The sequence below is a fragment of the Arachis ipaensis genome, chromosome B03 (genome assembly GCF_000816755.2).
Source record: "Arachis ipaensis cultivar K30076 chromosome B03, Araip1.1, whole genome shotgun sequence".
NCBI classification, from domain to species: Eukaryota; Viridiplantae; Streptophyta; class Magnoliopsida; order Fabales; family Fabaceae; genus Arachis; species Arachis ipaensis.
In genome coordinates this window covers 4,792,005-4,813,365 of record NC_029787.2, presented here as the reverse complement: position 1 = coordinate 4,813,365, position 21,361 = coordinate 4,792,005, and the positions used below count along the sequence as shown (strand labels likewise).

At 36.9% G+C, this 21,361-nt stretch overlaps 4 protein-coding genes and 1 pseudogene across 7 annotated transcripts in view; 4 read left to right on the top strand and 1 right to left on the bottom strand.

Annotated features, from left to right (window-relative positions):
* LOC110262341 (ATP-dependent zinc metalloprotease FTSH 10, mitochondrial-like) lies at nt 2,755-5,721 on the top strand. Of its 3 annotated transcripts, none has more exons than XM_021117848.1 (5): nt 2,755-2,976; nt 3,051-3,276; nt 3,527-3,654; nt 4,454-4,770; nt 5,364-5,721. In XM_021117848.1, exons 1-5 carry the CDS (start codon nt 2,926-2,928, stop codon nt 5,398-5,400), a joined length of 759 nt encoding a protein of 252 aa, XP_020973507.1. In that variant the 5' UTR covers nt 2,755-2,925; the 3' UTR covers nt 5,401-5,721. The 3 variants fall into 3 exon arrangements, with proteins under 3 accessions (XP_020973507.1, XP_020973508.1, XP_016187267.1); XM_021117849.1 differs by lacking the exon at nt 5,364-5,721 and adding an exon at nt 5,258-5,360; XM_016331781.2 differs by lacking the exon at nt 5,364-5,721 and having other exon boundaries at nt 4,454-4,972.
* On the top strand, nt 5,846-8,171 carry LOC107629084 (ATP-dependent zinc metalloprotease FTSH 8, mitochondrial). The gene is made up of 5 exons (XM_016331778.2): nt 5,846-5,966; nt 6,068-6,290; nt 6,472-6,543; nt 6,767-6,897; nt 7,634-8,171. Exons 1-5 carry the CDS (start codon nt 5,916-5,918, stop codon nt 8,009-8,011), a joined length of 855 nt encoding a protein of 284 aa, XP_016187264.1. The 5' UTR covers nt 5,846-5,915; the 3' UTR covers nt 8,012-8,171.
* LOC107629082 (ATP-dependent zinc metalloprotease FTSH 10, mitochondrial) overlaps nt 10,365-21,361 on the top strand; it is a gene marked incomplete in the record, with an annotated part of 19,425 nt that continues 8,428 nt past the window's right edge. The window contains 1 exon segment of the mRNA XM_021117845.1: nt 10,365-10,383.
* LOC107629083 (ATP-dependent zinc metalloprotease FTSH 10, mitochondrial-like) lies at nt 10,370-13,314 on the top strand. Of its 2 annotated transcripts, none has more exons than XM_021117847.1 (5): nt 10,370-10,443; nt 10,554-10,779; nt 10,945-11,016; nt 11,243-11,364; nt 12,137-13,314. In XM_021117847.1, exons 1-5 carry the CDS (start codon nt 10,393-10,395, stop codon nt 12,521-12,523), a joined length of 858 nt encoding a protein of 285 aa, XP_020973506.1. In that variant the 5' UTR covers nt 10,370-10,392; the 3' UTR covers nt 12,524-13,314. The 2 variants fall into 2 exon arrangements, with proteins under 2 accessions (XP_020973506.1, XP_016187263.1); XM_016331777.2 differs by having other exon boundaries at nt 11,240-11,364.
* On the bottom strand, nt 13,359-14,369 carry LOC107632340 (annotated as a pseudogene).

The following is a 21,361-nucleotide window of genomic DNA, read 5'->3' as shown; positions in this document are numbered from 1 at the left end:
ATTGTTATCTGCAAAAAATTAGTATAAAACAAATAAAAAAAATCTAAAAAAAAAATTCTTGTGTTAAAAAAATGTATTTAATACACAAATATTTAAGTTTTTTAAAAAAGTAATTTTATGAGGCCCAACGTATTTATATATTGAATAATAATGTTATTTATGTATTTAAGTTAATATTTTATGTTTAGTCATCTATATATTATGCCCTATTATTGATTAGATTTTGATTTCTGACTATTTTTTTATTTATTTTATCTTTTTCATCTTTAAATTCAAATAATGTCATAAATAGACATTGGATTACTTATATACTATATTGCCTTTATTAATTTTTTATTATTGGTCATGTAAATATTATTATTTATTCATCTCCTTCGACATATGGGAGACAGCAAGAGGAATTGTGCTACATGATTAATAATTTTGTAGACATATGTACACCATAAGAGAAAAAAAAATCTAATTAAGTATATACATTCTCATTTCGTGAAATAAGAAGAAAAAGCAAAAATAATATTATTAACTACATGTTAATTAAAAAATTATTGTTGCTACTCGGATCCAATTTTTCATAAAGAATATCTTATTGACTTATTAGAGACTTTGAATTAAAGGAAAAAACTTAGTAGAAAAAAACTATAAAAATGTATATTTCTAATGAGAATATTTTAATATAGCAGCGTTATAATTCATTGTTGGCGTTCCTTCTAACCATAAACCAAAGTTTTTGTCGCCAACACTGTGGCAATAGCATGCATTGGCCAGCAGCAATAAGCTAAGATATAGTGAATCGAAAATGTTTAGTAACAAAAAAAAATCAGCCAAAAATAGTCATAATTTGTCTTATTTAATATTTATTAATTATTACGATAATTAATTAATACTAAATAAAACAAATTTTGACTTTTTTTTATCTACCTAACATTATCCATATTAAATATAGGATGCGCATGTTTAAACCTCGCTCTTCGCCTTTTTTTTCCCCTAAGAAACATAAAAAATAAAAAAATTAATAAAATCATAAGAACTATAATCAGGTAAAATTTGAAATTTTAAAATATGAATAAAGTTAAAATTAAAAAATTTTCAAATAAGGTAGGATAAAATTTTACAAAATTTTTTTAACTCTGAGTAAGGTTAATTAGAATACTTTATCTATTGCCAGCTCTATTTGAAGTATTCATAAAGTAGCAATTAAGAGAATTTACTAGTAGAGGTTAAAAAATAAATAAGAAAAAAAAGAAACATACATTATTCCCATGCATTTGAGAACACTCTGATCTTATTAGTTTCCAAGACAAATGCAAATTGTAACGAACATTTTTTTATTTTAATTATGAAGAAATTAAACTAATTAATTAATGATCACAAACACACGTTTTTTGAGGGCGTGGCAATAGAGAGAATAGCTCCTCCAAGTCACAAGGCTGAAAATACCTATTATTCTTTGTTGATGGCCGCCATTGTTTCTTCTTCTTCTTACCAAATGAAAACGGCTTCTTTTTCGGTGGTGGCGGTGGCACTAACGCCGCCGGTATCCGGCATTCCCACCGCTCCGGTGTTGAACAACCATCACTTCCTCTTATCTCTTCATCCATGTACCTAATATTAATTCTTTTAATTTTTTTGTTACCCTAAATTTTAATTGAAAGATCAGAAACCTTACAAAAGGCTCTAATTTATATATACAAAGTGGAAAAGGAGTTAATAATGGAGTGATAATAATAAGAAGGAGGTAATCAAATTAAACATACATGCATGCATGAAATGAAAAGCAAGTAAGCAACAATGGAGGAAAGTTGAAAGTGCAAGGTGGCTAGCGAGCAGTGACCAATATTTATATGTATTAAGGCTTAACCAAGCTGAATTCAGCCACTGAAATTTATGTCACTTGTTGCCATGCATGCATGCATGCATATACTAATAATTCTGTGATTATGATAGCGACACCTACTCTTTACTTCCCTTCTTACGTGGTGAGATCAGCTTAATCTTTTATATATACGTGTCTTGATGCTATAGGTCTCCTTTTTCAGCTAAAAAATTTAAATATAGATATCAATTTGGTGTAATCCTTTAAAATGAGATTTTTGAGTGAAATAAGATAAAGTTTTTTTACAGAAACAACTTTTGGTTAATAGAAATAGTCATATAATACATATAAATAATAAAAATAAATTAGATCTAATTTTAACCAAAAGGCATATGATACAGAAAATAATAGGCTAATTTTTTTTAATAGTGATTAAATATATGTAATACATTATTATTGGAAGATCAGGTGTTTTTTTTATATAGTATTTTATTTAAATCGGACGGTCTGATTTGTTTGAAAAAAAATAAACTGCAAATTGGAGGATCCAATTTATTTGAAGAAAAAAATAAATTACAAATTGAAAGGTCTGATTTGTATTTTTTTGAAAAATGCTAGGAGGCCAACAATTTTAGTGTTTTGTAACCATTAATTGGCCATTAATAATATTTTTAATGATGTGAAATTACATCTAACAGTAGAAGTTTTAATAATTAAGTGCTGGCCAAAAAACACAAAAATTATTTACTCCTAAATTTTTTTTTATTTTTTAAAATAAAATCGATTCTAAATTTTTTTTTATTTTTTAAAAAAAAATCGATTTTAATATTAAAATTTTTTTTATTTTCAAAATCATAAATTGATCCGCCCAATTTATGATTGTTGATTTAAAAAATAAAACAAATCAAAAACACCAAATTATTTAAGCCATCTCTTTCTCACATCATTGTGAGATACAGTACCTCTCACAAGGCAGTTAGGTCGTTCATGTTATTTTCGCCACCGATATTAACACACTTCCTCATTTTTTCCCAAATCCTTTGTTTAGATCTATCCAATTCACTCTTCATGCTTAATTCTTCTTCTTCCTCTGTCTGTGTTTTCTTCGAACCATGATTTTTTCAAGGATTGGGCGCTCACTCTCGCGCTCTTCACGCGCCAAAGTAAGAAACCTTCTCCCTTTTTTTTTCCCTCTTTCGATCCGAGTTCCGTTTGCTCCTCAGGATTTGGATTGCAGGAATATTTGGGCGGTGATGCGAAATTGGGAACCCTTCTCGGAGCTTGGCGAACGAACGTGCATTCACAAGGAACAGAATTGGGATTAGGGGTTTTCAGGGGATATGTTGCTCATGCTAGAGCTCGTGGAAACGGAATCCTTTCCAGTTTGCCTGATTTTAAGTGTGTTCCGGCGAACCCTAAGATTCATTACCGGTTGTTTTGCAGCGAAGGACCTAAGAAGAATAGTAAGTTAGGGCTTTTGCTGTGCCATCTGTGTCTGTGTGCGTCTGTATTGCTTTTATTGTGTGAAGTTGATCATCGCAAATTGTGTGATTGGTGCACTAATATCAACTAATAATAGGTTAACAGTTGCTTAACTTTTGTGTAGCTCTTATGGACTTGTAGATGCTCTTTTAATTTTTCTTTATTCTTCCTGGGTTTGGCGTATCGTGCTATAACTTTTGTAATGTGTACATTTGCCCCTTCTAATTTCAGAAGAGCCAGAGACAAATACAGATGATCATGGAAATGTTTACTTTTGTCCCTTTAAGCTACTTTTTATCTCTACTTTGATGATGGTGCTAATCACGGTTGCATTATGTTATCGTCGTGAAGGGAAACAGGTAAGCATATTACCAGTGCCTGTTGCTTGGTTTGAATTTATTGGATCAGTGAAATTGGGTTGAGTTGAGAACTTGATATACAAATACCTGCTTTTCATTTGATGAAATCAGTGATTTCAAATGCATGAAAAGTTCACCATGTATTGCCCAGATAAGTGATACATTTTGCCTCAATTGTCTTCATCTTTCAATGTATTGGGATACATGGAAATAGCAGAGCTCATAAAAACTGGTGCTATTTTATATCATGCATTACACTAAGTTGTTTGCTGAATTCTTTTGATGCTACATCAGTATCTTTTCTGAGACCTGCATTTTTTATATCATTAGGACCCCTCCCTGATTCCTTGTCTTCTCCTTAGCCCTTATCCTCATTTGCATGCGTGTACCCTTGGAAGTTTTATTTTCAGGGACTCTTATATGAAGCTCATTTAATTGATATACCTTTACTGATTTTACTTGGTGAATTTTTCTATGGCTAAAGTTATTCATATTGGAAAAATGGTGAATCTGCTAGATGAGCTCTATGCTGCTGTCACCAACAGCTTGCTTGTATTGAAGCTCCATTAATAATTTTAAATACTATTAATTTCAAGAATTTGGTTGTTGCTAGTCTTGAATTTTGTTTGAGCTGTGAAGTGCTTGCTATAATAAGGATGACTTTGCATGATTTCTAAGCTGAGAATACACCACTGTTCCTCCTGGCTATAAGATGGTTTTTTGTGTCTGATTTTGTTAGTTTCTTTTGTTTTGTTATATGATTTCGTGCTGACATCAAGAATAATTTGATTATGTGCAGATTAACTTTCAGGAGTTTAAATATGAGCTTTTGGAGCCACGTTTAGTAGACCATATTGTTGTGTCAATAAATAAGTCAGTTGCCAAAATATACGTGAGGAATACTCCACGTAACCAAACAGACAGTGAAGTTGTCAAAGGAACCCTCCCCGCGAAGGGAACTGGTGGGCAATATAAATTTTATTTCAATATTGGAAGTGTGAAATCTTTTGAGGAGAATTTAAAAGCAGCACAAGAAGAACTAGGCCTTGAACCCGATGATTATGTTCCTGTTACATATTCTTTTGAAGTGGATTGGTGGGAACAGGAGTTGATGAGGTATGCTCTAACAGCGACTGCTTTGTTTTCGGGATCCTTCCTGTTATTCCTGTATATGATAACGTGATTGTAAGGTGGACTTGGTGTTGGTGTGGACTGACTTAGCAATCCATTAGTCCAGATAATAAAATTTAACTTCCACAAGACAGTAATGTTGAGCCGTTTAACTCTTATGACATGACATTACAAGTTGACCGTTTAACTCTTATGACATTATAAGTTGAGTAGCGGTGTTACTAGTGTTAATCATAAGGGCGAAATCCTAAGAACTCAAGTAACACAAGTAATTGGTGCCTATGCAAGGGAAGTATTTCTCTGGATATATTTCCTATGTACCCTTTTCCAAGATAAAAGGATACTTTTATTGTGGAACTATAAATTAACGTGAACGTTTTTACTGCATTGTTAAAAAGATGTTTGTGTAGGAAGTCATCATTGCATTGAGGTGTTATTCCTGAGTCAATAATGTGTTCTGTGTTCTGGGTAGGGTTAGATTGCTGTGGAAGTTGATCTTCTACCAGTGAAGGTGTTTGTGGTGGTGGCTATGAGTTGTTATGTGGAATTGATGAGGGAATTTCACTTTGCTGGAACAGGACTTTGGGCTTGGATTGTGTAGCAGATTGGGCCTGACCTTGGCTACCAACAGCATCTTGGACCCCACTTTTAGCCCAACATCTTCTTTGGTTCGGATACATGTACAAAAAATCGCAAATCCGAACCAAACAAAACCAATTACATTTTGGTCGGTTCGGTTCTAATTTGATCATAAATTCGAACCAAACTGAGTCGTGCTCACCCCTACAAGGTTGCCCTTTGTTAAATGAAAATAGACTAAATAGTACAAGAATTATCCAAAATTAATATGAGGTTTATTAATTTAGATATGCCAACCATATGTGTATTATACGCTGATATGAATTATGGGGGTGCTATACATGAATGTGGGACAGTTTTTAACTGAAACCTGGTGGAAGAAATCGAACCATTCAAATTCTGTACAACAAAAAATTGGATAACCAAATCGGATAGTCCAAGTCATAAGAGACGAAAAATTTGAATTTCAAGAGTCCGATATTTTTATACTTCAATCAACTTCAACCTGCGACATAAGTAGATAGAATCTCTGTTTGCGTCTTCTTCCAACCATGAATTTTTCAAGGATTGGGCGCTCACTCTCGCGCTCTTCACGCGCCAAAGTAAGAAACCTTCTCCCTGTTTTTTTTTCCTCTTTCGATCCGAGTTCTGTTTGCTCCTCAGAATATAGCGTAAAAGTTCCAACTTTGGATTTGGATTGCAGGATTATTTGCGCGGTGATGCGAAATTGGGAACCCTTCTCGGAGCTACGCGAACGAATGTGCATTCAGAAGGAACGGAATTGGGATTAGGGTTTTTCAGGGGATATGTTCCTCATTGTAGAGCTCGTGGAAACGGAATCCTTTCCAGTTTGCCTGATTTTAAGTGTGTTGCGGCGAACCGTAACATTCATTATCGGTTGTTTTTCAGCGAAGGACCTAAGAAGAGTAAGTTAGGGCTTTTGATATGCCATTGGTGTACTGTGTGCGTCTGTATTGGTAGTGGAGATGGAACTGATTCTGTTGTTGCTTTTATCTGCTGAACTGAGCTGATTGTTTTTGCTTTAGGGATTGTATGGATTCAGTTTTGCAATTTTCTGATTGATGTTTGTTGTTGTTTTCTTGGCAGATTCTGAGAAGTTCTATCCCAAGGAGAAGGAGGAAACTCCAAAGGGGGAGGATAAAAAGCATGAGTCTAAAGGTAAGAAAAAGAGAGAGGACATTTTGTGTGAAGTTGATCATCGTAAATTGTGTGATTGGTGCACTAATATCAACTAATATTAGGTTAACAGTTGCTTAACTTTTGTGTAGTTCTTGTGGACTTGTAGATACTCTTTTAGTTTTCCTTTATTCTTCCTGGGTTTGGCGTATCCTTTACGTACTATACCTTCTGTAATGTGTACATTTGCTCTTTCTAATTTTAGAAGAGTCAGAGACAAACACAGATGATCATGGAAATGTTTACACGATTGAGATGCCCCTTATGGAATTTATCATCTCTTGTTTGGTGATGACGCTATTTGTTAAAGTGTTTCTTCATCGTGAAAAGCAACAGGTAAGCATAGCTTTAAGTGTATTACCAGTGCCTGTTGCGTGGTTTGAATTTGTTGGATCAGTGAAATTGGGTTGAGTTGAGAACTTGAGATATACAAATACCTGCTTTTTATTTGATGAAAGCAGTGATTTCAAATGCATAAAAAGTTCACTATGTATTGCCCAGATAACTGACACATTTTGCCGCTATTGTCTTCATCTTTCAATGTATTGGGATCCATGGAAATAGCAGAGCTCATGAAAACTGGTGCTATGTTATATCATGCATCACACTACTTTGTATGCTGAATTCTTTTGATGCTACATCAGTATCTTTTCTGAGACCTGCATCCAATGTATCATTAGGAGCCCTCAATAATTCCTTGTCTTCTCCTTAGTCCTTATCTTTACTGATTTTACTAGGTGAATTTTTCTATGGCTAAAGTTTTTCATATTGTAAAAATGGTGTATCTGCTAGATGAGCTCTATGCTGCTGTCAGTGACAGCTTGCTTGTATTGATGCTCCATTAATAATTTTAAATACTGTTAATTTCAAGAATTTGGTTGTTGCAAGTCTTACATCTTGCTTGAGCTGTGAACTGCCTGCTATAATAAGGATGACTTTGCATGATTTCTAAGATGAGAATACACCACTGTTCCTCCTGGCTATAAGATGGTTTTGTGTCTGATTTTGTTGGTTTATTTTGTTTCGTCATATGATTTCGTGCTGACATCAAGAACAATTGGATTATGTGCAGATTAACTTTCAGGAGTTTAGAAAGGAGCTTTTGGAGCCAGGTTTAGTAGACCATATTGTTGTGTCAAATAAGTCAGTTGCCAAAATATACGTGAGGAATACTCCTCGTAACCAAACAGACGGTGAAGCTGTCGAAGGAACCCTCCCAGGAAATGGAACTGGTGGGCAATATAAATTTTATTTCAATATTGGAAGTGTGAAATATTTTGAGAAGAAGTTAGAAGCAGCGCAAGAAGCACTAGGCCTTGACCCCCATGATTATGTTCCTGTTATATATTCTTTTGAAGTGGATTGGGATCACGAGTTTATGAGGTATGCTCCAACAATGATTGCTTTGCTTGTGGGATCCCTCTTGTATATGGTGACCAGGAGATTGTAAGGTGAACTTGGTGTTGGTGGCGACAGTGGTCATAGGGGTGCTCGTGAAATACTTAACATAGGGAAAATGGGAGAAAATATGGGTAAATTAGTAAATTCATACTATATTAATGTTTTTTTAATATTTGCTGTTAATAAAGACTTAATAACAAAATTTAATATGGTAAAAGTATTTAATTAAAAAGAAAAAAAATATATGGACTTAATTAAAAATTCAGTGAAGCTATAGAGTCTGAAACTATAGAAAGTGATGGAATTATTAAACTATTAATTAATACATGAACTTATATTCAACTTTTTAACAACTTTTTAATTTTGATAAGCCGCAAACTGTTTTTAAAAGGTTTTTATCTTAGATTCTTTTAAAAACACCTATTTTTTAAAAGTTTCAAATATAAGTACAGTCTTTTTATTTACTAAACTTAAGTAAGATGAAATAGACTAAAGCCCCATAGTTAAGGGTGAGCGCGGATCGGATATGGCTAAAATCTTGATTTAATATGCACTAAAAATATCCGTAATTGTTTAGCTTGGATTGGATCGGATCGGATATCGAATATATCTATAAAATATAAAAATATTTTTTAAAAGCTTATTTTTATTTAAAAAATTCAATAAAATCTTTTTTTTTATTTTTTAAATATTTTTATTTTTAAAATAATATTAAACATAAAAGAATATTTTTTTATTTATTTATTTTTGTGATACGTATATATGTGGATACTTATATAAAATCCGCAATTCGATCTTATTAGTGTGCATATCCGCAATTTTCGAATTGAATTCGGATAAATACTTCGGATCCGATCCATGAATGTCCCTACCCATAGTGGTGGTTGACATTCACGACTTTCATCATTTTCGAGATCCAGTTACAGCCACCATATTGATTTCTAGACTTTTTCCGACGTTGAGTCAACGAATGAAATGCTAAACTAGTTCTAACTTGCCACACTAAACATATGACTAAATGATATCTTTTCGTTTTAGCTCTTAAATAAGATAGAAGTAAAGTTTTTTTTGGAGAATGAAGGGAGATATAATAATTTGTACATTATATTAAAACTCTTTTTTATTTTATCTTTTTTATCTTGCTTAAGTGCCAAAACAAAACGATGCTGTTTAGTCTTGTGTTTAACGTGACAAGTAGTCAACTTAATACTTAATTTACTGGACTAAATCCCCATTTTGGTTCATGAGATTCACGCGATTACTCAATTTGGTCCCAAAATTCCAAATTATCTATACTAGTCCTCCAGATTCAAGTTTGGGCATCAATTTGGTCCCTCAACTCTTTCCGGCGATGACTAGCAACTCTTTTCGGCGATGACTAGGCAAACGGAGTGCTGAGATGACACCCTCCCTGCCATGCTGCTGGATGATGAGTAAACGACGTCATTTACCTTTGGCACCCAAATAAGTAAAAGATGTTGTCACTTTGTATATGAAGGGAGTAGAAACGATGGAGACCTAAAATAAAGTCAGAAATGAAGAATAGTGGAGGTAGAGAAGAAAAAGAATACTTTATTTTAGGTCTCCATCGTTTTTACTACCTTCATATACAAAGTGACGACATTTTTGACTTGTTTGGGTGCCAAAGATAAACGACGTCGTTTACTCATCATCAAGCGTGATAGGGAGGGTGTCATCTCAATATTCCATTTGTCTAATCATCGTTGAAAAGAGTCGAGAGACCACATTGATGCCCAAATTTAAATATGGAGGACCAGTATAGGTAATTTTAAATTTTAAAGACTAAAATAAGTAATCACGTAAATCTTAAGGATCAAAATGAAAATTTTGGTTTAATTTATTAATTCAATACTAAAAAAATTTAAAAGTTAATATAGTGTCTAAAATAAAATTTAAAAAAGTTAATATAAATAATTTTAAATTTAAGAAATTAAAATAATTAAAACACCCTTTGGTCATTCTTTTCAAATCTTTTCGTTCACATCTATTCAAACTCTTCATGACTCTTCATTCTTAGTTCGAATAAAATTTTAGGATAGGATTATTATACTTTTCCTTATACTTCGGTTCTGCTACGTTACCAATAGCATATTTGCTAACTTCTGTTAACTCTTATTTATAATTGTGTTTCATGAAAGTATGTTTGTGGATGTGTCTAATAAAAATATCTTTTTTATAACTGTGTTTAATAGAAGTATTTTTATAGATATATTTTTTGGATGTGTCTCTTTATATATATATTTAAAATATATTAATTATTAGACACATCCACAAACACACTTTTATAAAACACAATTATAAATAAAAGTTGGTAAAAGTTGGCAGATAATATGTTACTACCCTATCTTTTCGTTGTACTTAAATTAAATTTCAACTTGCGACAGAAGTAGATAGATTCCTTTCAGACAAATGATTTTTTCAAGGATCGGGCGCTCACTTTCGCGCTCTTCTCGCGCCAAAGTAAGAAACCTTCTCCCTTTTTTTTCTTTTTTTTTTTCTTCTTTCGATCCTAGTTCCGTTTGCTCCTCAGAATATAGCGTAAAAGTTCCAACTTTGGATTTGGATTGCAGGATTATTTGCGCGGTGATGCGAAATTGGGAACCCTTCTCGGAGCTACGCGAACGAATGTGCATTCAGAAGGAACGGAATTGGGATTAGGGTTTTTCAGGGGATATGTTGCTCATGATAGAGCTCGTGGAAACGGAATCCTTTCCAGTTTGCCTGATTTTAAGTGTGTCGCGGCGAACCGTAACATTCATTACCGGTTGTTTTTCAGCGAAGGACCTAAGAAGAAGAGTAAGTTAGGGCTTTTGCTGTGCCATTTGTGTACTGTGTGCGTCTGTATTGGTAGTGGAAATGGAATTGATTCTGTTGTTGCTTTTATCTGCTGAACTGAGCTGATTGCTTATGGATTCAGTTTTGCAATTTTCTGATTGATGATTCTTGTTGTTTTCTTGGCAGATTATGAGAAGTTCTATCCCAATGAGAAGAAGGAAATTCCAAAGGGGGAGGATAAAAAGCATGAGTCTAAAGGTAAGAAAAAAAAAGAGGACATTTTGTGTGAGGTTGATCATCGTAAATTGTGTGATTGGTGCACTAATATCAACTAATAATAGGTTAACAGTTGCTTAACTTTTGTGTAGTTCTTATAGACTTGTAGATGCTCTTTTAATTTTCCTTTATTCTTCTTGGGTTTGGCGTATCCTTTACGTGCTATAACTTTTGTAATGTGTACATTTGCTCCTTCTAATTTCAGAAGAGTCAGAGACATACACAGATGAGCATGGAAATGTTTACAAGTTTCCCTTTAAGCAAATTTTCATCTCTTCTTTGGTGATGACGCTAGTTGTTAAATTGTTTGATCGTTGTGAAGCGCAGCAGGTAAGCATAGCTTTGAGCATATTACCAGTTCCTGTTGCTTGGTTTGAATTTGTTGGATCAGTGAAATTGGGTTGAGTTGAGAACTTGAGATATACAAATACCTTCTTTTCATTTGATGAAAGCAGTGATTTCAAATGCAGAAAAAGTTCACTATGTATTGCCCAGATAACTGACACATTTTGCCGCTATTGTCTTCATCTTTCAATGTATTATACATGGAAATAGCAGAGCTCATGAAAACTGGTGCTATGTTATATCATGCATCACACTACTTTGTATGCTGAATTCTTTTGATGCTACATCAGTATCTTTTCTGAGACCTGCATCCAATGTATCATTAGGAGTCCTCCATAATTCCTTGTCTTCTCCTTAGTCCTTATCCTCATTTGCATGCGTGTACCAATGGAGGTTTTATTTTCAGGGACCCTTATATGAAGCTCATTTAATTGATTTACCTTTACTGATTTTACTAGGTGAATTTTTCTATGGCTAAAGTTATTCATATTGGAAAAATGGTGTATCTGCTAGATGAGCTCTATGCTGCTGTCACTGACAGCTTGCTTGTATTGAAGCTCCATTAATAATTTTAAATACTGTTAATTTCAAGAATTTGGTTGTTGCAAGTCTTACATCTTGCTTGAGCTGTGAACTGGTTGCTATAATAAGGATGACTTTGCATGATTTCTAATTTTGTGACTGATTTTGTTAGTTTCTTTTGTTTCGTCATATGATTTCGTGCTGCTGACATCAAGAACAATTGGATTATGTGCAGATTAACTTTCAGGAGTTTAAAAAGGAGCTTTTGGAGCCAGGTTTAGTAGACCATATTGTTGTGTCAATAAATAAGTCAATTGCCAAAATATACGTGAGGAATACTCCTCTTAACCAAACAGACGGTGAAGCTGTCGAAGGAACCCTCCCCGCAAATGGAACTGGTGGGCAATATAAATTTTATTTCAATATTGGAAGTGTGAAATCTTTTGAGAAGAATTTAGAAGCAGCGCAAGAAGCACTAGGCCTTGACCCCCATGATTATGTTCCTGTTACATATTCTTTTGAAGTGGATTGGGATCAGGAGTTTATGAGGTATGCTCCAACAATGATTGCTTTGCTTTCGGGATCCCTCTTGTTCTTGTATATGGTGATAAGGAGATTTTAAGGTGGACTTGGTGAGTTGGTGTTGGTGGCGACAGTGGTCATAAGGGTGCTCGTGAAATACTTAACATAGGGAAAGCCTATATTACTAAAGTTGACAAGAAAGCAAAAACTAAGGTTAATTGCTTTATTCTTCATCTTATAGAAGATGGCCATTTTTCTGAATCATTTTTTAACAGCATGTTTCCAGTTGCTCTCATTGCCTTGCCATTTTTGTTATTTATTCAAGGGAGATGTAGTTGTGCATAACACAGCGCAGATACAAATTTCTTTTTTTCTATTCATATATTTACAGTTCTTCCTTAAAGATGTTTCTGGTTGTGATGAGGCAAGGCAAGAAATTATGGAGTCCGTCCACTTCCTTGAGAACCCAAAGAAATATGAACAACTAGGGGTGTAAATTCCCAAGGGTGCTCCCCTGGTTGGTCCTCCTGGCACAGGAAAAACCCTTTTAGCAAAAGCAATAACAGGGGAGTCTGGTGTCCATTTCTTTCAATGTCTGGTTCATATTTTATGGAAATTTTTGTTGGTGTTGGACCATCTAGGGTAAGAAACTTGTTTCTGGAAGCAAGGCAGTGTGCACCCACTTTATATTTATTGACGAGATTGATGCAATTGATGAACGCAAATGATGAACACAGATCGGCAAAAGTACATTAAATCAGTCATTGGTGGAGATGGATGGTTTTGGAACCACTGCTGGGGTTGTTGTACTTGCAGGAACAAATAGATCTGATATCTTGGACAAAGTTCTAAACCCAAACATCTATTGAATACTATATATGAAATAAGAAAGGAAAGCAGTAAATAAATAAATAACAATTATGCCCAAGTCTTCGGTCATGGTTTTCGCATCCAGCCTCCTGGCACATCCCTTAGCAGCCGCATCAACATCTCCTCAAAACACCCTCCGGACTAGCAGAAGGCATGGTAAGCAAGAGGGAGAGAAACAAGGGTGTGTGAGTGTAGATTCTTATCTGATGAACATGAATGCCTGGTGTTGTGCACAAAAAGCCTAGATAAACCTCATATCCTGCATCAAAGATCAGCCCAGGGTCCAATGCAAGTCTTGGATCAACATGTCCACTTCCATAAACAAATGGAGTAGCTTGACAAGCTTTGTAGTTCCTGCTTCAGAAGGTTGTTGAGCTAGAAGAGGATTCCCTGCTCTATCTAATGTCAATGTTGTCGTCATCAAGGCTGATTTAATGGCAGCAGGGCTCTAATGTGGATGCTTCTGCTTTATGAGAGCAGCAATGCCAGCTATATGCGGCGCAGGCAAACTAGTTCCAGATATCATGGCAAATCCCTCACCAACATAATTTGGCCTATCGATACCATTTGGACTCCAAGCAGCCCAAATCAACGAACCAGGAGCTAATATATCTGGTTTGAGGAGATCTGCCTCTTGGAAGCTGAAGCCCTTTACATTTGACCCTCAAACCATCTCCAATTTTACCTTTTCCTGTGAAACTCTGGACTCGTCCGGTCCAATCTCTTGGTGTAGAAATATTATGATGATCAACAAGTTCCTTCGAGTTTCTGACATCTACGATAACAATCCCAGGAAGACCAACAGGAACTGGGTCAAATCATGTTTCTAGGGAAAACGTTTTCAACACAAAGAACAAATCCAACTGCGCCAGGGCCTTTGCTGTTTCTGAGACTTTCTTTATTGATGCTGAACCAGAAATGAAGTTGAAAGAGTATCCACAGAGAAGAACTTTGCCCTCTATCAGTCTCTTGTTCAGAAGTTCTGGTCTCTGGCAATCTATGGGGATGGACTTCATCACTGAAGAACCTAGCAGCACATCATTTGCAGCACCCAAGGTACCAAAATGCATATCCATAATGCCTCCAAACTTTCAATCTGCAATCTAATTAATTCCCTGCCTGATTTAATTTATACACAGCCAAAAAAGAACAAAAAGGTCATCATACTCATGATCTGTTTGCCAGTTGCAGAGACATATAGTGCTCTTCTGCCAAAATGTTGATGATGATTTGTGGCCTGCACCTGAGCCAATTCTGTTGAAGAGAACCGTCAGCAGTAAGCCTGGCTACTTCATGTGCTAAGCCATTTCCTTCTCTAGGCACCCAGGTAAACCCACAATTTGTGATACTTCGCACTAATTCCAAAATGTCATCCAAAATAACTTGAATTTCTGCAATTGATGCTTTTGATTTTAAAGCTTGTATGAGTATCAAACTGTCAGATTCAAAAATAATTCTATCCAGTTGAAAGTTTTTAGCCATTATTAATGCTTCCCTAACCGCAAATGCTTCCGCAGCTAGAGGTGAGGAAGCTGCAATTCTATGATTTGAAGCTGTGAGAAGGCTTCCAGCATGGTCTCTGAATACTGCCGCTGTTGCTCCTGCAGAGTACACTTCGCGAAAAGCTGCATCCACATTACACTTAATCCATCCTGGCGGAGGCGGTCTCCAGGTGACCCTTCTATCTGTCCTTCTATCATGATTAGAACTTATAGCTGGTTCTTCTACAACATCTGCAAAATCAATTTCCATTTGTTTAGCATTTTGAATTACTAGTAAAGGACTAGGTTTAGACCTGTGATGCACTGCCTGATTTCGTGCTTTCCAAACCTCCCATACCAAAAAACCAACTCTGCTGCTACACAGCTCATAATCAGTTCCTGTGCCAATCTTCATACTTTTAAAAAAATCCATTATCCATTTCCCAAAAGATGATACAGTATAGGCCGTAGGACAGCACTGGATTTGAGCTCCGAACCACGCAGCCCTTGTCCAAGGGCAGAGTAGAAGCGCATGCTCAGTGGACTCTGGTTCCTGCAAACAAATAGGACAGGTAGGAGTGTTAGAGATTTTCTTATTATAAAGATTTTGGAACACTGGCAAAATGTTATGCGAGGCCCGCCATAGAAAGGTTCTGATCTTTTGAGGCACTTTTAATTTCCAAATGTCTCTCCATAAATCCTTAAAGTCATCACTGGTTGATGGGCTAATGCTATTAGCAAGATACTGTTCTTTCCTGGCAGCATGGTAACCTGTTTTGATAGTATACTTGCCATCTGGTTTAAAAGGCCAACTAAGCTTGTCTTCTCTGCCAATAACACTCACCGGAGTTCTAATGATCTTCCCAACAGTATCTCCATCAAAATGTTTCCTTAATTCACTCATATTCCACCCCTGTCCTTCACTAATCAGCTCCTTTACAAATGTGACATCATCATTCATAACAACAGGACTGTTCGTCATGTTCAATATCCAATTGTCATCTAAAATTCGCACTCTTTCTCCATTTCCAACCAACCATCTCCCATTTCTCAAAAGGAAATCCTTACCATGCACAATACTTTTCCAGATCCAAGATGCTCCCCTTCCCGCCTTAGTTACTTTAAAATCCTCATTTGGGAAATAAACAGCCTTAAGCACCTGAACCCATACCGCATTAGGGCATTCAAAAACTCTCCATGCTTGTTTTGCCAAGTGTGCTAAATTTTGACTATAAAAATCTTTAAAACCAATTCCTCCATCCCTTTTGCTAGCACAAATTTTATCCCAACTTCTCCAATGGATACCCCTATCCTTACCAGTAGAGGCCCACCAAAATTTAGCCACTTTTTGACAAAGGCGATGACAAAAACTTTTAGGAAAGAGGACGACATTCATAGCATAGGCAGGTATCGCTTGAATAACCGATTTGATGAGAACCTCCCTCCCAGACTGAGAAAGCAGTTTTTCTCTCCAACCGCAAAGCTTATCAGTCACTCGCTCCTCAATCCACCTCAGAGCTTTATTCTTAGATCTGCCCACTGGGCTGGAAGACCCAGGTACTTGCCTGGTTGATCCCAAGCCGGCAACCCTAAGATCTCTTCTATTTCTACTCTATTTCTGATCGGAACCTGGTTGCCAAACGTGATACCAGACTTGTCAACATTTATTCGCTGCCCCGAGGCTTCTGTATACATATTTAAAATAGTAATGAGCTAATAAACTTCCTCCTCAGAGGAGATGAAAATGGCTGGAGCAGTGGGAGCAATTTTGACACCAGAGATTCTACCCTCTTCTTTGGCCTTGTCCATGAGAATAGTAAAAACTTCAGCTGCTATGATAAACAGGTATGGCGAAAGGGGGTCTCCCTGCCTTAGTCCCCTCTGCGGCATAAACCTCCTCGACAAAACACCATTGATCTTAATTTTATAAGAAACCTGCGAGACACACATCATAATCAACTTGACCCAGTGCGGATTAAACCCAAAAGCATTCAGAGTTGCTTCTAGGAACGACCATTCAACCCTGTCATAGGCTTTATTCATATCAATCTTAACAGCTAAATTCCTGGAAGCAAACTGCCCTTTTGTATTTAAAGCATGAAACATTTCCTGCACTATCACCATGTTATCCTGAATGAGACGTCCCCCCACAAACGCACTCTGGATAGGTGAAACAATCGCATCAATAACTCTTCTAAGCCTAATAACCAACACTTTAGAAATGATCTTATATATGAAGTTGCAACAGCTGATTGGTCGAAGCTGATTAAGAGATTCTGGAAAATTGGTCTTAGGGACCAAGACTATAATAGTATCTCCAATGCTACTTGGTAGGACCCCTTCCCGAAAAAAGACCTTAACAACTTCACAAACCTCCTTCTGAAGAATTGCCCAATGCTTCTGGAAAAAAAGGCCATTTAATCCATCTGGACCAGGTGCCTTAAGACTTCCAAGGCTGAAAGTAGCTTCTTTAATTTCCTGATCAGAAACCTCCTTCAAAAGCTCTCGATTCATATCTTCAGTAACTCTAATAGGGATCTTGCTAATGCATTCAGACATAACAAGGTTGCCGGAAGCTTTAAACAGATTCTGAAAATGAAGAACAGCCAACTTTAGTATCTGATCCTCACCACACACCCATTCTCCACTAGTATCCTTTAACCTCACAATTCTATTCCTGTCCCTTCGTTGGATGGTAGAAGCATGGAAAAAAGCAGTATTCTTGTCGCCAAACTTCAGCCATTTCACTCTAGATCTCTGACCCCAATACTTTTCCTCCTGTTTCCATAACCTAATAATATCCATTTTCAAATTACTAATTTCCTGCTGCTGAGTATCCGAGTAATCTCTTTCCTCTGCTAGCTTAAGGCGATGCATTTGCTTTTGTATTTCAACATCGGCCCTCTTAAAGTTAGCCTTGCTCCATTTGACCAATTCCTGCTTACAACTATTCATCCTTCGAGACAAATTGGTCCAATGATCAACCGAGCTATTACAAACACTATTCCATCCTTTCCTGATGATATTACCACAGTCAGCATGATCAGCCCAAAAAGCCTCAAATTTGAAGCATCTGGTCCTTATTCCCCTGGGTGTAACATTGAGGACTAAAGGCCTATGGTCAGAACTAATAGCTGGTAAAGCTGAAAGGGTGGCATGTTGGAAAGCTTCTCTCCATTCCCAATTAGCAAGTACTCTATCTATCCTTTCCTTAGTGACAAAACCATTCCTTGGATTGCTAAACCATGTGTATTTAGTACCTTGTAACTCTAAGTCCATTAGAGCATTCTTATCAATAAAGCACCTGAAAGTGTCAATCTGACTAGTCGGCTTTGGATGCAACCCCACTTTCTCATGCTGCGCAATAACATCATTAAAGTCGCCAATAAAAGCCCTCGGCACATGCAAATTATTATCTACACAAGTTAACTCATTCCATAACTCCTTCCTTCTCTTAAAATCAGGATGGCCATAGACAAAAATTCCTTCCCAAACATTATCATTAACAGTGCTTATCTGGGCCTTAATAAAGTTATCACACCAAGCATAAACATCAATATTTATATTACTTTTCCAAAAAAGACAGAGCCCTCCGGACAACCCCCGGGACTCAACACAAAACATATTATCAAAACCTAAGTTTCTCCTAGTCCTAGCACAACTAAGATTACTAGCTTTAGTCTCCATAAGAAACAAAACGGACGGCCTAAGATATTTACAAATACTTCTTAATTCAGACACTGTCGATGGGGCCGCCATACCACGACAGTTCCAGCTAACAACAATCATGGCTGCTGGTGGGGCGTGATAAGGCCCGCCTCCTCAGCCATGACTGATCCAGGAACATATTTGAACTTCTTACCTGATTCTTCCATTCTTAGGTGTTCATCATCCTCAAACTTGTCAACAAAGACTGCGAGGTTGCTTGTATCCCTAGACCTTTTAGAGTTCAGATTCAGCCTCAGATCAAACGCCAGTTCCAACACAGGTTGACTATCATTCCTCTGCTCCGACCCAGCAGCAATCTTCTCCTCCTTATGATGCTGCTCCTCAGCTAGTTCGACGTAATACTCCTCTCCATTATCCATTCGCTGTATCATGGTTCTACCAGCAGCAGTAACAATTCTCTTCATTTTTGGTTTGTCCCTGTAGCTCCACACCTGTCCTGCATCATGCCTAACTATTCGTGTCTCCAACCCAGAGTGCTTGTTAATTTCTGCGTCACCATGATGCTTAGCTTGGGTCTGTTTTTTACCAAAGAGCTTCTCCAATTCTTCCCCAATTGTTAGCTTTCTGGAGTTCCCACAGACATCATCCTCTGTTTGTTGGCGCTGAATACAATCCTCCATCTGCTTGGGCTCATCCAAACGACCCTCATTCAGCCTTGTTCTGTTACCAAAAGGTTGGCACTTCTCATTCCCCCCAACCTCAAGATGCTCCTGACACGCCATATAAGACGTGGCATTGGGCCTAAATGCACAGCTACCTTCACCTGTCTCTTGAAGCTTGTCATAACCTTCCCTGATGTCAGTTCTAGTGTTTGCAAACTTGTCCCCACTTCTCAGAGCTTCCCCTGCTTCACCATGCAGCCTAGATCCGTGGCTTTCCTTTCCTAACGCCATCTGATGGACAGAATTTGCATAACGAGTTCGCAGAGGCTCTGTTTGTAATCCCCTGCCCGTACAACTCTCTTCAGTCAAATGCTCCTTCATATGCTCCATTTTGGCGCACTCCCCCTCACAAACTTGTTTAGCCTCAGTCCATTCCCTGTTCATTTCCTTCTCATCCTGCTCTTTCCCCTTGGCTGAGATGGCCCTGGCACGATTAACTCCCAAACCCAGCCCATACCTAGGTTGCATATGGTCCCAGCTAGCCACTGCCATTGGGCTGCTACATTCCTTCTTGGTATGACCTAGGACTCCACAATTCAGACAATAACTATCTTGTATCCTCTCATACTTGAAGTCCACCCAAATAGTTTGATGATTCTGTGTTGCTAACCAAAAACCCGTTGGCAAAGGCCTGGTAATGTTCATAGTTACCCTCACCCTCAAAAACGTTCTCTGTAGTGTATCATTTAATCTGGGATTTTCTGCTTCCATCACAGTTCCTAATTTCTTACCAATAATTTCTGCTGTTTTCCTTGTTATATAGTTGAGTGGAAGTCCATGTATTTGTACCCATAATTCCATATACCTGTGATCCACATCATACAGTGACTCACGTCCGTTCCATATCTGCAGATTAAGAAGATGTCCACGAATGCTCCAGGGCCCTCCGTTCCTTATTTGGATCCCTTTCCGCACGTCCTTAAAGCTGATGAGCAATTTGTTCCTGCCAACATCAGAAATGGCAACTCCTTCTGGATGGCCCCAGATACCCAGAAGAGCTGCTCTACAGGTATTGAAACTAACTTCTCTGTCTGATAGAATCTTTCCTACCAAGTTAAGATTTTCTGCATCAAAACTGTCATCCTCAACAGGATTTATGGAAATAACTTTGCCTTCGATAGATTGCTCCTCTTGGCAGGCCATATGTACTATTGTGCAAAAGAAAAAGAAGCTATGCAGAAAAAGGTGAGAAGTATGCACAAAGAGGTGAGTAACAAACAGGTAAGCACGAAGCTATTAATCCAAGGAAACACTCCATATGAGAGAAGAGATCTCCATGAGAGAGAAAAGGCGGTTCTGTCAACCGATTAATTTTGTTTGTTTCTCTTTTTTTGTTTCCTTCATTCGGTCAAAATTACTTGTTTATTTTACAATTATGAGTAGAAGAGTATACAATATTAAGGATGGATGAATATGGACAAAGCCCTACTTAGGCCTGGCCCAATTGACCGCCGGATAAGCATTGATAAACCTGATATTAAGGGTGAAAAAGATCAAACTTGACTACGAGCCTTCATTTTATTTACAAAGGCTTGCAGCACTTACACGAGGATTTGCTGGAGCAGACATTGCCAATGTTTGCAATGAAGCTGCTCCGATAGCTGCAAGGAGTGAGAAAGCTCAAGTGAAAATGCAACATTTTGAAGCAGCTATTGATAGGCTCATTTCAGTGTTTAAGAAATATGAAGTGATGAATAGATTGTGTGGAGAATAGCATTCTACTCCAAGTTATATGTGTTGTTCAGTTAAATATATAAATCATATATCTTGTTGCTACAATAGATTGAAAATGCTGGACTTTATAAAAATTGGAACTCTTAACTCGGCCTTTTCCATTTATTGTTAGAGTTTTTCTAATAATATATCTGTTTTTCAACCTGGTGATGAGCACTGGAAAGACGTACTGTATAGCTTTCCATGAATCAGGTCATGTTGTTGCAGGCTGGTTCTTGGAACATGCCGAACCTTTGTTGAAGGTAACTATAGTTCCTCGTGGCACAGCAGTTCTTGGGTTTGCACAGTATGTTCCAAATGAGAACTTTCTCAGGACAACAGGAGCAGCTTTTTTATATTTACTTGTATGACACTTGGTGGTCGAGCTGCTGAGCAGGTATATATGTGCACTGGTCTTTTCTCATCACCTTTGTGTTTCTTCTCCATGTTATTCTTTGCTGTAATTCTGGGAGAGAGGCCATT